At 46.1% G+C, this 14,768-nt stretch overlaps 1 protein-coding gene across 1 annotated transcript in view; it reads left to right on the top strand.

The window, feature by feature from the left end:
• Positions 1 to 14,768, top strand: part of NPC1 (NPC intracellular cholesterol transporter 1) — a gene marked incomplete at both ends in the record, with an annotated part of 55,433 nt that overhangs the window by 24,784 nt on the left and 15,881 nt on the right. Inside the window, 6 exons of the mRNA XM_079718251.1 lie at positions 3,722 to 3,889; positions 4,457 to 4,706; positions 6,924 to 6,997; positions 7,571 to 7,941; positions 9,371 to 9,597; positions 12,321 to 12,421. Of these exons, the coding sequence (XP_079574377.1) occupies positions 3,722 to 3,889; positions 4,457 to 4,706; positions 6,924 to 6,997; positions 7,571 to 7,941; positions 9,371 to 9,597; positions 12,321 to 12,421 (1,191 nt within the window). The remainder of the gene's footprint in view (positions 1 to 3,721; positions 3,890 to 4,456; positions 4,707 to 6,923; positions 6,998 to 7,570; positions 7,942 to 9,370; positions 9,598 to 12,320; positions 12,422 to 14,768) is intronic.

Genomic DNA, 14,768 nt, shown 5'->3' with positions numbered 1-14,768 from the left:
AAGTGACATATGGGGGTAAGAGAGCTGGGGAGAGACAGTAAGCAAAAGGATAATGGCTGGGGATTTTCCAGAATGGATGAGAGATGAATCTTCAGACTTAGGAAAAGAAAATGAATCCTTAAACCAGATAAATTAAGAAGAAATAGAATAGGGGCTTACCCGGCAGTCCAGTGGTTAAGACTCCTTGTTTCTACTGCAGGGGGCGTGGATTTCATCCCTGGTCGCAGAACTAAGATCCCACACACTGCATGGCGTGGCCAAAAAAAAAAAAAAAAAGAGAGAATATATATATATAAATCAGTTGTATTTCTATACACTTGAAATGGACAATCTGGAAGTGAAATTTTAAAAAAAATTCCATTTACAATAGTATCAAAAAGAATAAAATATTTAGGAATAAATTTAACAAAAACAGTGTGAAACATATTCTAAAAGCTAAAGAACATTATTAAAAGAAATTAAAGAGGATCTTTATAAATGGAAAGGCATCTTGTGTTCATGGATCAAAGACTTAATATTGTTATAAGATGGCAGTACTCCCCAAATTGATCTATAGAGCCAGTGCAATCCCTATCAGAATCCCAACTGACTTCTTTGTAGAAATGGACAGGCTGATTTTTAAATTCACATGAAATTACAGGGGACCCAGAATAGCCAAAACAATCCTAAAAAAGAAGAACAAAATAGGAGGAATCACACTTCCCAGTTTCAAAATTTACTAACCAACGAGTGGAAATCAAGATGGTATGGTACTGGTATAAGGATAGACATACAAAGAAATGAGACAGAATTGACAATAATCCCATACATCTATGGTCATCTGATTTTTGACAAGGGTGTCAAGACCATTCAATGGGGGAAAGAATAGTCTGCAACAAGTGGTCTTGGACAATTGGATAGCCACGTGTAAAAGAACAAAGTTGTACCCTTACCTCACACCATATACAAAAATTAACTTAAAATGTTTGCAGCAACATGGATGGACGCATTATGCTAAGTGAAATAAGTCAGACAGACAAAATTAAATACTGTATTATCTCACTTATATATGTGGGATCTAAAAAATACAACAAACTAGTGAATATAACAAAAAAGAAGGAGACTCAGATATAGAGAACAAACTAGTGGTTACCAGTGGCGAGCGGGGGCGGGGCAGCATATAAACCTGGGGGAGTGGGAGGTACAAAATATTGGGTATAAGATAGACTCAAAGATGTACTGTACAGCATGAGGAATATAGCCAGTATTTTGCAATAATTTTAAATGGAGTGTATCCTTTAAACATTGCATTTAAAAACTTAAAATGGATCAAAGACCTAAATGTAAGAGCTAAAACTAGAAAACTCTTAGAAGAAAACATCAGGATTAAAAATTTAAAAAAAAGAAAAAACCATCAGGATAAATCTTCATGACCTCAGATTTGGCGATGAATTCTTAGATATGACAGCAAAAACATGAGCAAACAAAAGGAAGAAATAGATATCTTGGACTTGATCAAAATAAAAAACTTGGGCTTCCCTGGTGGCGCAGTGGTTGAGAGTCCGCCTGCCGATGCAGGGGACACGGGTTCGTGCCCCGGTCCAGGAAGATCCCACATGCCGCGGAGCGGCTGGGCCCGTGAGCCATGGCCGCTGAGCCTGCACGTCCGGAGCCTGTGCTCCACAACGGGAGAGGCCACAACAGTGAGGGGCCCGTGTACCGCAAAAAAAAAATAATAATAAATAAAAAACTTGTGCTTCAAAGAACACCATCAAAAAGAGGTGAAACCTGATGGTGCCTTGGGAGGGGACAGGATACCGCAGGGTGGCCCCGAGCTCCTCCTGGGCTTCCGTCGCCGTGTCCCCCCAGCAGTGACCCTGATGCTGCTTGTCTGGGTGCTCCGAGGGCAGCGGGGAGTGAGACAGATTGCTACGGAATGCTGGGTATCTTAAAGAATTAAAAATATCTTGAGTAAATAAAAAAAAAAAGGTGAAAGCAATATTTGCAAATCATGTATTTAATAAAGGATTTGTATCTAGAATATACAGAGACTTCTAACAACTCAATAAGTAGATAACCCAATTTAAAAATGGGCAAACGAGTAAACATTTCTCCAACATGTTATACAAATGGTCAATAAACTCATGGAAAGATGCTTGAGATCATTAGTCATCAAGGAAATGCAAATCAAAACCACAATGAGGTACCGCTTCACACCCACTAGGGTGGCTAGAATCAAAAAGATAACAAATGTTGGTGGAGATGTAGAGAAATTAGAACCTTCATACACTGCTGGTGGGGATGTAAAATGGTGCAGTCACTTTGGAAAACAGTCTGGCAGTTCCTGAAACAATTAAACACAGAGTTACCATATGACCCAGCAGTTCCACTCACAAGAGAAATGAAAACATATGTTCATAATAGGTGGAAACAACGAAGATATCCATCAACTGATACATAGATAAACAAAATGTGGTACATCCATATGACGCAATATTATTTGACCATAAAAGGAATGAAATATGGATCCATGCTGCGACATGGATGGACCTTGAAAACATCATGCTAAGTTGTAGAAGCCAGTCAAAAGACTGTATATTGTATGATTACATTTATATGAAATGTCCAAAATAGGCAAATCTATAGAGACAAAAGTAGATGAATGGTTGCTTAGGGCTTGAGGGGATGGGGAGATAAGGGAGCATTAGTTAAAGATACCAGGTTTCTTTTTTTAAGGTGATGAAAGTGTTTTAAAATTGACTGTGGTGGTGATTGCACATATCTATGAGTATGCTGAAAGCCATTATATTTTAACTTTAGATTGATGAATTGTATGGTATGTGAATTATCTCAATAAAGCTATTTAAAAAAGGAATCCATACCTAAACATAGCTCATAAAAACTATAAAATTCCAAAGACAAATATCAAGTAGAGAAAAGATAGAAATCACTTCCAAGCAAGTAGAGAAAAGATAGAAATCACTTCAAAAGAATGACAATTGGAGATTTTCTAACCAGCAATGATAGAGGCCTGAAGGCAATGGAATTATCATAGTTCTAAAGAAGCTACTATCGCTCTAGCTAAATTGTCTTTCAAGAGTGAGGGTAAAACACAATGAATTTATAAGTATCTCCTTAAAGTTTAGGGGAAGAAGGTCCTGGGAGGTTTCTAACAAGCAGGGACGGGTAATTGAATATTAAGATAGGACCCGTTACCACTGCTTCCTTATGTGCAAAATGTCATTGACATTCTTACTTCATGTGTTGTCTTTATGCATACTAAAATAAAACCCCAAAAGAGAGTGGTATTAGGGTCATTCACATGTGAAGTCTGTCCTGAAACCAATTTTTACCCTGGAAGTGCCAGCATTCTCCAGCTGTAGAGCTTCCTGGAACCAGCTTTGCTGGCTGAAGAGGCACTCAGATCCTTCGCTTCTCCTTGCTCGGCCTTCAGGATGCTGTTGCATGCACTGGGGGTGATACCGGGATGACGTAAGCCTTTACTGTCTTTGACTTTTAAGTTGCTTGGAACCTGGCCTGATGTTACTTGTAGAGTGACAAGCTGGTTTCAGAGGTGACCTCCGATCCTGCCCTTAGTGTTTACTGTCCCGAGTCCCAGCCCGCGGCTCCCGCTTGCAGTGTGTCTGGATTTCCAAGGTCACACATGAGAGGCCTCTGGTAAGACCTCGTCTGGTGAATTAAAGCAGCGCAGCTTCAGCCTTTTCCCTTACTCCCCTGCCAGCCATGTACAATGCCTGCAGGGACGTGGAGGCCCCCTCGAGTAACGAGAAAGCCCTGGGGCTGCTGTGCGGGAAGGAGGCCGAAGCCTGCAACGCCACCAACTGGATCGAGTACATGTTCAACAAGGACAACGGCCAGGCGCCCTTCACCATCACGCCCGTCTTTTCAGGTGGGGATGAAGACCTCCACGTTTGGTGTGTTAGGATTTCTTTTAAAGCGCAGGAACCTTAACCTGCAGTAGGAAGATAAATTCAGATCCCTAGGTCCTAGAATTTCCTCCAGCGAGAGAGGTAACTAGAGCATTTATCCTACCCCTGGTTGGTTAGGGGCTGGGCATGGGAGTGGAGATAGAAGAATTGCCTTCAGGTGTTGCTACAGAATTGAAGGAATAAGCTGTTTTTTAAAAAAAAGTTTTTTCAAAAGCTCTGCCATTGCATTAGACTAGCTCCTCAGTGGAGATAAAACTTGATTGAAGGTTTACTGTGGAATGTGGTGGACTTGGATCTCGGTGACAAACCCTATGCCCAGAGTTATTGAGGTTAACTTAAAATTTTACAGGACTAAGCAGCAAAACATAACTTGATCCCCCAGAAACCTCCAGTCCTTTTTATTCTTCCATTTGTGTTACTTCTTTCAGTGTGCTTGTCATTGGGTTTAAATAGAATTTACTACAAGCCTTGTAGTGTTTGCTTTTTTTTAATGGAAATTTTCTCACTCAACACAATCCTTCCCACAGATCTTCCAGCCCATGGGATGGAGCCCATGAACAATGCCACCAAGGGCTGTGACGAATCCGTGGATGAGGTCACGGGGCCCTGCAGCTGCCAGGACTGCTCGATCGTCTGTGGGCCCAAGCCCCAGCCCCCAGCCCCTCCTGTTCCCTGGAGGATCCTGGGTCTGGACGCCATGTACGTCATCATGTGGAGCACCTACATGGCATTCCTGCTCGTGTTTTTTGGTGCATTCTTTGCCGTGTGGTGCTACAGGTAATCCGTTTTGTTTTTCCTCTAGGACAAGAAGAGCAAAATTACCCAAGTGGCACTTCTAGCTTTCGCTCAGTAGACTTTGGTTCATTAGAATAGGAAACAAATACCTGCATGAATACCATTCCACGAATTGCTTATGCCCTGCAGCTAGTCAATAATCAAAAGCCTATTTAGCCGTTGAAACATTTGAAGTCAGTTTCATTGATTTATTCAAAATGGCATGTGATTTAAAGCAGCCATTCTTTTTTTTTTTTTTTTTTTTTTTTTTTTTGCTGTAGGTGGGCCTCTCACTGTTGTGGCCTCTCCCCCTGCGGAGCACAGGCTCCGGACGCGCAGGCTCAGCGGCCATGGCTCACGGGCCCAGCCGCTCTGCGGCATGTGGGATCTTCCCAGACCGGGGCACGAACCCGTGTCCCCTGCATCGGCAGGCGGACCCTCAACCACTGCGCCACCAGGGAAGCCCAAAGCAGCCATTCTTTAACAAAGTCTCATGAGCCAAATCTGATTCAGATCCTTTCAAATGCAATACTGTAGTCCTTTTAGATATCTGCGTCTTGACTTAGGACAACACATGTTTTTAAAACTTTTTATTTTGAAATAATTTTAGACTCACCAAAAGGGTACAAAAATAGTAGAGTTCATTTATATCCTCTACTGGCTTCCTCTAGTGTTACAACGCACATCACCCATGGGATATAATTTAATCAAAACCATGAAAATAACATTGGTTTACTGTTGTTGGCTAAACCACAGTCTTCTTTCAAGTTTCACCAGTTTTTTCTCTAACACCCTTTTTCTGTTTCAGGATCCCATGTCACGTTCACTCTTTGTTTTATTCATCTCCTCCAATCTGTGACAGTTTCTCATCTTTCCTTTTCTCTTATGGCCTTGACACTTTTGATGAGTGCTGGTCAGTTATTTTGTAAAATGTGCCCCAGTTTGGCTTTATCTGATATTTTCTCGTGATTAGGTTGAGGTTAGGTGTTTTTGACAATATCACAGAAGTGACGTGTCTTTCTCAATGTATCATATGATGTCAATATGTCTCATCACTGGTGAGGTTAGCCTCGATCACTTGGTTAAGAAGGTGTCTGCTGGGTTTCTCCACTACAGTAATAGTGAAGTTACTATTTCTCCCTTTGGAGTTGATAAATATCTTAGAGGAGGTATGTTGAGACTATCTTAATACCTTGTTTCTCCTCAAACTGTCGCCCACTGATTTTAGCATCCATCCGTGGATCTTGTCTTCAACACTTATTTCCTGTGGTGTTTGCCTGCTGGTGCCTTTGTATTTCCCTCGTTCCTTCTCCATTTACTAACTGGGCTTACTCTGTACAGAGTTATCCCTTCTCCTCTACTTATTTATTTATTCAGTTACTTTTACATCATGGACTTTAAAAAAAAATTCTGTGGTCTCTGTTCAGTATCATCATTTATCTTATTGCTCAAATTTTCCCAGTTTCAACCACTGGGAGCATCTTCTGGTGGCTCCTATGCTTTTTTTTTTTTTTTTTTTTTGCTGTATGCGGGCCTCTCACTGTTGTGGCCTCTCCCGTTGCGGAGCACAGGCTCCGGACGCACAGGCTCAGTGGCCATGGCTCACGGGCCCAGCCACTCCGCGGCATGTGGGATCCTCCCAGACCGGGGCACGAACCCGCATCCCCTGCATCGGCAGGCGGACTCTCAACCACTGCGCCACCAGGGAAGCCCTCCTATGCTTTTTTAAGCATGCCCCACCCCACCCCACCCCGCCAATTCTCAAGCTTGTTCTTATTTTCTGGAATCACAAGATGTTCTCTTATTTTCCCTGCTCCAGCCCTAGAAGCATCCTCTTCTGCAAGGAGTCCTGGTTCCTTTCATTGGAGAATGGTGTTTAGAAACCAAGATCTAGGCACTAGATGTACTCATGGCTCCTGCAATATAGTGTTTACTGTGTTTTTAAAGAACCTAAAACTTCTAAATGTAAATGAGGGCTACAAGGTGAAATTATCCTGTATTAATTTTTTTTCTAATACCCTCATAAATTCTCCCCTGAGACTGATGAGCAGAGAGAGACCCAGAGCAAGAGAACTTAAGGGAAGGCAGGCACCAATTAGGGAGGAAGCAGACAGGATGAGTAAGTGAGCTTTCAATGGGAGAGCTCACGTGGGAACGTCAGAAGAACAGCCTCACTGTGCCGAGGTCCACGAACACGACTTGCATGCTTTTATTTTCCAGAAAACGGTATTTTGTCTCCGAGTACACCCCCATTGATGGCAATATTGCTTTCTCTGTAAATGCCAGTGACAAAGGTAGGCACGTTGGTACTTAACTAAAAGGGTTGGGACCATTTTGGCACGAGAGCGTTCGTTTCCTTGACAAACGTTTATATGCCTGTTCCAGGAGAGGCCCTGAGCCCGTGCCGAGGACACGGCTGTGATGGAGGCAGGGTCCTTGCCTTTGTGGCACTAACAACCTGGTCAGGGTGGCAGATCAGAGCCACGCAGTTAATAATAGCAGTAGAATGATCCTTCCCTGGGCTGTGGAGGCGCCAGTGTGGCGGGCTGAGAGCCAGGGTAGCAGGAAAGGTTGGAGGGAACTGCTCTGGACAGAGTGCTGAGAGCACTTTGCTTTTCCGAGGCTTGTGTGTGAGCACCGTTCCTCTAGGGGTGGGGATAGGTGTGGGCAGGTGAGCAGGGCCGCTTCCAGAGCAGACAAGTAGCTGGTGGGGGGCGGGCAGGGGATCGTCCTGTGCACATCCCGGTGTGTCCTGTGTGGGCGCGAGTTCCGTTATGGGCAGTGGTAGCTGATGCTCTCCCCGTTCCGACTTTCAGGAATGGCTTGGCTCTTAACCTCCACCCTCTCTTCCTCTCCCGCTCTTCCAGGGGGGCCGTCCTGCTGTGACTCTCTGGGTGCCGCCTTCGAAGCCCGTCTCCAGCGGCTCTTTGCACAGTGGGGCTCATTCTGCGTCCGACACCCCGGCTGCATCGTGTTCTTCTCCGTGGCCTTCATCGCCGCCTGTTCTTCGGGCCTGGTGTTTGTGCAGGTCACAACAGACCCGGTGGACCTCTGGTCTGCGCCCGGCAGCCAGGCACGCCGGGAGAAGGAGTACTTCGACACACACTTCGGACCTTTCTTCCGCACCGAGCAGCTCATCATCCAAGCCCCTCTCACTCAGCCGCACGTGTACCAGCCCTACCCCTCTGGAGCCGACGTGCCCTTTGGGCCTCCACTTGCCATAGACATCTTGCACCAGGTAATCTGCTCTTTGCAGAAATCAATTCCGGGGGACATGGCACTTTGTCAGCTTTTGACCAGTTTACTTGATGTGGGTTTGAGGCTGAGTGTGGTGGTTTATCTTGTGAACCTTAATGATAAAAGTAAAGGCGCTTTTCACTTACTTTTCAAAAAAGTGATAGCTGTTGAATTTAATGAAAAATTTACTGTAGACCGCTTTGGTATTTATTTCATACAGATGGTCTTGCTTGAAATTGAGATGAGCGTTTTTCTTTTGAAACAGAATGTATTTATAATTCACCTAAGAACTTACGGATTTTTTCCCGTGATAATTAAAAAGTAATACACCAGGACCTAAAGGGATAAAGCCTCTTACGCTGTCCTGGGGACCTAGGAAGGAGCTGCTGGATCACTGCTGATCCACCTGCAGGAATGAACTTAGTGTTGCCTGAATGTGGGCTCCCTGCCTGCGTTTGGTGGGAGGTGCATTTGGAACGAGATCCATCCCGTGCTCTTACAGAGGCTTTTAAACCTGCCCGTTCTCCCTTATCACACTTATCTGTAAATAAACTGCATCCACTTATTTTTTAATGAACAATTGCACAGTTGCATGGTTTTTCCTATAAACATTGCTCTTGCCCTACAGAAAGTCTTGATAGCTTGAAAAAACATCAAAATATTCTCAAGACTTCAGTAGGATCTTTTTTCCACCCAATGACTGTCTGTTGCTTTTTCCCAGCTTGTTGCAAAAGGTGCAAATGTTGTCATTTACCTCCTGGAATATATTCTCTATTAGAAAGTACGAGAATATACATAAATAATCATAGTATGGAGGAAGGTGGTATTTGTTTGTGAGGGGAGGGAGTGTCAGGAAGATCAGGCAGATGACCCCAGGCTCCCCTCTGTGGCCTCGTGGGTCCCTGTGGAGAAGGGTGGGAGGGCAGATGTTCGTGTGTCCTGCGCTGGGATCTGACCTGTCGTGGTGCCCCCTCCTCTCTCTGGGTGCCTGTAGGTGGGGTCTCCATCCCAGTTTGCTGTTCCTCAGCAAAAATATGTTTGTTTTTTTTTTTAAGATTTTTTTTTTGACGTGGACCATTTTCAAAGTCTTTATTGAATTTGTTACAGTATCGCTTCTGTTTTATGTTTTGGTTTTTTGGCTGCAAGGCATGTGGGATCTTAGCTCCCCAACCAGGGATTGAACCCTCACCCCCTGCATTGGAAGGTGAAGTCTTACCCACTGGACCGCCAGGGAAGTCACCAAAAATATGTTTAAAGACAAAATTTTTTTTTTTTTTTAACCAGCGTGTGTCTCAGCCTTCCCTGTCTCAGGAAGGAGTTTCGCCAAATACTCTTTACCTTCTGACCCCTCCGGGCAATAACGGTTAGTCAACCTCTGAGGGAAAACTGATACATTTCTGGGTTTGTTTATTTTAAAAATCATCCTTCAGGTTCTTGACTTACAGACGGCCATCGAGAACATTACTGCATCTTACGACAATGAGACTGTGACACTCCAGGACATCTGCTTGGCACCCCTCTCACCATATAACAAGCACTGCACCATCATGAGCGTGTTAAATTACTTCCAGAACAGCCATTCCGTGCTGGACCACAGAGTAGGAGACTACTACTTCGCGTACGCGGATTACCACACACACTTCCTGTACTGCGTTCGGTAAGTGGCGGGGACAGTCCTTCCTTCCTTCCTCCAACATTGGAGCCCTTGCTGTGGCCACACGCCGCTGTAGGTACTGGAGCCCCAGCAGGGATAAACAGCGGGATCCTCCCGGCAAAGCCTTCGTTCTAATGAAGGGAGGCAGAGGGTGAACGGTAGCCGCTGGCCCTGACGCCGGGTTGAGATGGTGCCAGGTCGAGGCGATGCCGTGGGGAAAGGAAGCTGGGCGAGGGCGGGGAGTGCAGGGGGCGTGCTGCTCTCGGTGCAGCGGAGACCTGCTCAGCAGAAGGGAAGACGGAGGCCTGGGAGAGTTGGGGTGGGGGGGTGGGGCGAGTGTTCCGTGTAGACGGGCAGCAGGTACAAAGGCCCTGGGGCGGGGCGTTCATGGTGTGTCATTGAGGAACAGCAGGTACCACTCAGCCCCTGACTCCCGCCTGGATTGATAACACATAGTTGCATCTACCACACCACCCCAGGCATTCCTGAGCTGGTTAAATAGTGCAAAAATAGAAGCCTGTAGTGCTTTTTCTTGTCTTTCAAGTATAAATTTATTTCATGATACTGAGTTTTTAGAACGTGCAGCATCCCCTTGAGGAGTGGGGGCTGGATTAGAGTGCAGTTAGATCGGAGGGCACTGAAGCTGCTTCCCCTCGGAGGCTCGACTGGCTGGGCAGGGTGCATGTGTGGTTTGAATTAGACACAGAGAAGCCGTGCTTGGTGACCTGTGAGGTGATCTTTAGGCCTGTCCCGCGGCAGGAGGAGCGGCTTGCGGCTTGCAGCTGCCGTCTCTGGATGCCATGTACCTTGGCCTGCTATCTGGCCCAGAGACAGTTGTTCAGCCAATCAGACCACCACTGTGGCTGTTTCTTTTTCTTTTTTTTTTTTTTTTGCGGTACGCGGGCCTCTCACTGTTGTGGCTTCTCCCGTTGCGGAGCACAGGCTCCAGACGCGCAGGCTCAGTGGCCATGGCTCACGGGCCCAGCCGCTCCGCGGCATGTGGGATCTTCCCGGACTGGGGCACGAACCCGTGTCCCCTGCATTGGCAGGTGGACCCTCAACCACTGCGCCACCAGGGAAGCCCTGGCTGTTTCTTCATTATGGAAGCAGAGAAATTATTCCTTGTCACCTGTGGTTTGGTGACCTTAGGTTCCGTCTTTTTTGTTACTGGAATATGACTGACTCTGGGTGGTTGGGCTGTGTTTACTCTCTTCAGGATGTCACATCTATAAACACAAGCCCGTGAAACAATAAGTGTAGCCCGTGTACCCAAAGCAGTGTTCTCCGAAAGACAGGTGGTACAGGGCAGCCACAGGCAATTGGAAAAAAAGGTTCAGTATTATTTAACTTTAATTTTTAAAGAAAAAAGTTATTTTCTCTTTGTTTTACAAAATAAAAATCAACAGAATTTTGGCCGCAGGGGAGACGCATGAGATGGATGTTTTGCCCGAGGGGAGTGTGGTTCACACAGGTGTGGAAACACCACCGTGAGCACCTCCTCTCCTGCGCAGCAGGGGTGTGTGTTGTCTGTGGTTCCGCTTGTGCGTCCCCAGCTCTCAGCTCCCTCCTCACCCTCCACCTTTCCCTGGGCTGTTCCCCCTGGGGGCACGGAGGCCCTGCAGGAGCCCGGCTGGCCCAGAACCAAGCACAGACCTCCTGCTTCCTCCGCATCACATGATGGCATCAACGCCTACCGCTTATGGGATGCCTGGACTCTTCCTCATGTAACTCTTGTGGGTTTTAACCTCAGCATGAGCCCTCAAGCCCGCAGTGTGGCGGCAGAGCCCCACATGTGTGGGTTGACAGGACTCAGCGTCTGTGCAGCCCTGCAGCCCTGCTGTTCGCCCCCAGCAGTGACCTGACCTCCAGGACCTGAGCCTGTCCCTTGTCCCTCGGCGCTGAAGGACGGTGGTTCACATTATATACACATTATTATATATATATATATATACCTTCACGTGTGCCCAGGGTCCGCCTGACTTCTGTGCTAAAATGCTGGTTCCCTGTCACCGGTTGTCTGTCTGTCTCTCGTGCACTGCTGGCGTCCCTGGCCTGGTCTCCCTGCTTCTTTCTTTCCTACTTCCAGACCTCCTTCCACTTTGCCACCGGAGTTATCTTTGTCAAACAGCTCATGACCTCCCTTTTGCCCAAACCTGGTTGTTCCCCAGTGCCTACAGGATAAAAATCCAAACTGCTTAACACGGCGCCTACCCCTTTTTTCCACTGCTTCCCTCTTCCTTCCTAGCCCCACCCCCTGCCTGGGAGGCCCCCCTTCATGGGTACCCCATGCTCTAGACCCAGGACTTCCTGTGGTCCCTCAGGCCACCGTCCACTCTATCCTCTCCTGTACCTGTCCTCACGCTCTTTCTTCTCTTCCCGCCAGTGTGGTGTGTGGAAGCCCTCACTTCCTCCCTCCCAGGTGAAGCCCCCCTCAGCCTTAGAGACCTGGTCTGTACAGCTCTTCTCTTTACGGTGGCGGTTTTCCCCACGGATTAGCGGCCCCCTCCTCTGTGCAGCAGGTGACATCAACCACATTGCGCTGCATGTGCCTGCCTCTCAGTGATGCTGAGCTCCCAAAAGCAACTACTGAACTGTTGTTATTCATCCAGGGAACCAACCTCAGGCCCACATTCTTAATCCGCCTCATGACTGCTGCGTAAACGTTTAGGTCTCTGTGACGTCTTAAGGTTGTTCTAATCGGGTGGTGTTTTCTGAATTCTTGGCAGGGCTCCCGCCTCCCTGAATGACACCAGTTTGCTCCACGATCCTTGCCTGGGGACCTTTGGTGGACCAGTGTTCCCGTGGCTTGTGTTAGGAGGCTATGATGGTGAGAGAAGCTTTTACTTTTCCTGCTAGATAACGTAGTCTTGGTTCTGTCATTAACAGTCAAGTGGTAATTACGAAGATTTCATCAATCGAGCACTCTTATTATTTACCCAGTATATTGGGTCCCAAATATAATATCTCCTTTGGCTTTGGGTTTTATTGTGCATTTGAAGGAAGTGGTGTTAGCCATTTTTAGGTTGCTCTTGGGATAGCTGTCGACAGCTAAGGACGTTTTCCCAGAGTAATGCCATTGTGTACATCCACGTAATACGTTGCTCCATTTCAGGGAGTTCATGGAACCCTTGAAACTCCTTGAGAGAGCCCCTGTGGAGTCTGTGGCCCTCTGGTTAAGAACATCTGTAATGGGGGAGAGATAATATGTGAGATGGGGGGAAAGAAACAAAGTGGATAGGTTTTTTCCTTCTAAACCAGTTGGCTAAGAATTCAAACACTTTTATAGTGGGAGAGGCTGTTGGTTTGCTCTTTGCTGGTTCCTGCAGCACCTTGGAGCAGATTATATTAGGTATGATGGGGTAATGAATCATGTGACAGCTTTGGCATCTGAAGCCTAATTACAGGCAGCCTAACAGGTTTTTCTCCAGCCTAATGAAGAAGCCAGATGTTCTTCTCCTCATCCAGTGGGAAGGGAGAAGTTGTGAGCTGTATTTAAATTTTACTCTGCCTTATGTAACACAATGTGGTTTCTACTCAGTGGGGAAAAGATGGTGTCACCAGCTGGGTAGCCACAGCCATCAAAATTAAATTTGTTCTCTACCTTATTCCTTCCACCAGAGTAAATTCCGATGGAACAAAGATTACAATATAAGAAGTGAAACTATTAAAGTACTAGAAGAGAATGCAGGATGAATTTTTTTAAATAATTTTTAAATGGAGAAGGCATTTCTAAGCAGGACAGACAATGCAGAAGCCACAGAAGGAAACACTGATGAATCCGACTGCATGAGAATTTAAAATTCCTGTGTAGAGAACAAACATAAAGTTTAAAAAACAGACAAACAGCCAACTGGAGAGAAAAAAAAAGTTAGTATTCATAACAGACAGCATTTCCTTAATACGTGGAGAGCTCTTGGAGAAAAGAGAGAAGGTCAGCCACCCAAAAGAAAAGTGGGCAGAGCCGTATGAGTGTTAACAAAAGAAGAAATACAAGTGGCTTTCAGTTATATGGGGAAAATGCTGAACCTCACTGCAAATTAGTGAAATGCCTCTCACTTCAATCTTTTACATAAGAGATTAGCAAAGATCTAAGTGTCTGATAAAATCTTTTGTGGATGAATGTGGGGAAACCACATTGTTGGTGGAAGTATAAATGGTTGCTAGAATATAAGCTCCAGGAAGACCGAGATTTTTTTGTGTGTGTGTGCGGCACGCGGGCCTCTCACTGTTGTGGCTTCTCCCGTTGCGAAGCACAGGCTCCGGACGCGCAGGCCCAGCGGCCAGGGCTCACGGGCCCAGCCGCTCCGCGGCATGTGGGATCTTCCCAGACTGGGGCACGAACCCGTGTCCCCTGCACCGGCAGGCGGACTCTCAACCACTGCGCCACCAGGGAAGCCCTAGACCGAGATTTTTATCTCCTTTGCTCACTGATGTATCCATGGTCTCTAAGATAATGTCTGGCACAGAGTAGGTCTCAGTAAATATATTGTTGAAGAAAGAAATGAAAAACAGGATGGCCTCTTTGGAGGGCAGTTGGGGGGAATCTATCAAAATTAGAAATGCACATATTTTTTGATTCTGTGATGGTACTTATAAGAATTGATTCTACAAATTACATCTTACATATTGGAAATATCAGGTTATTCTTTGTAGTAATTCTGTATATAATACCAAAAACATTTGCAAAGATAGCCATCAACTGGAGATTGGTTAAATTACACTAGGAAATATCATACAGCAGAAAAAAGAATAAGGACGCTCTCTGTGTAGTAAAACAGAGCATTCTCAGGATATGACTTTAAAAGCAGCATTTGCAGAAGGGTGTGTCACTGCTTGTGTAAACAAGGAGGGAAGGGGAGACTGTGCTTATGCACGTGGACCGTGGCTGGAAGGAGTCACAGTGCCATGGTGTGGGGAGGAGAGCTGAGACACAGACGGGGGCTGAGGGAGGAGAGAGGCTTGTCCCTGAACACCTTTCCACTCTGTTTGAAATTGTCACCATGCACGTGCCGTGTAGTAATGATGATATGAATGACAACTGTGCCTACTTCCACACGAGGGTCCTTTTTCTTCATTAGCTGAACCACACGGGCACCAGATCTCCTGTTGTGTTCCTCGAGCTCAGGTGTGTATAGGCTTCAGCCCCATGAGAAACCAGGCACCTAACTGGCTTG

Source organism: Hyperoodon ampullatus (genome assembly GCF_949752795.1).
Source record: "Hyperoodon ampullatus genome assembly, chromosome: 13".
NCBI lineage: Eukaryota > Metazoa > Chordata > Mammalia > Artiodactyla > Ziphiidae > Hyperoodon > Hyperoodon ampullatus.
Note: the sequence above shows the minus strand (reverse complement) of the source record. Positions and strands in the feature narration are given on the sequence as shown.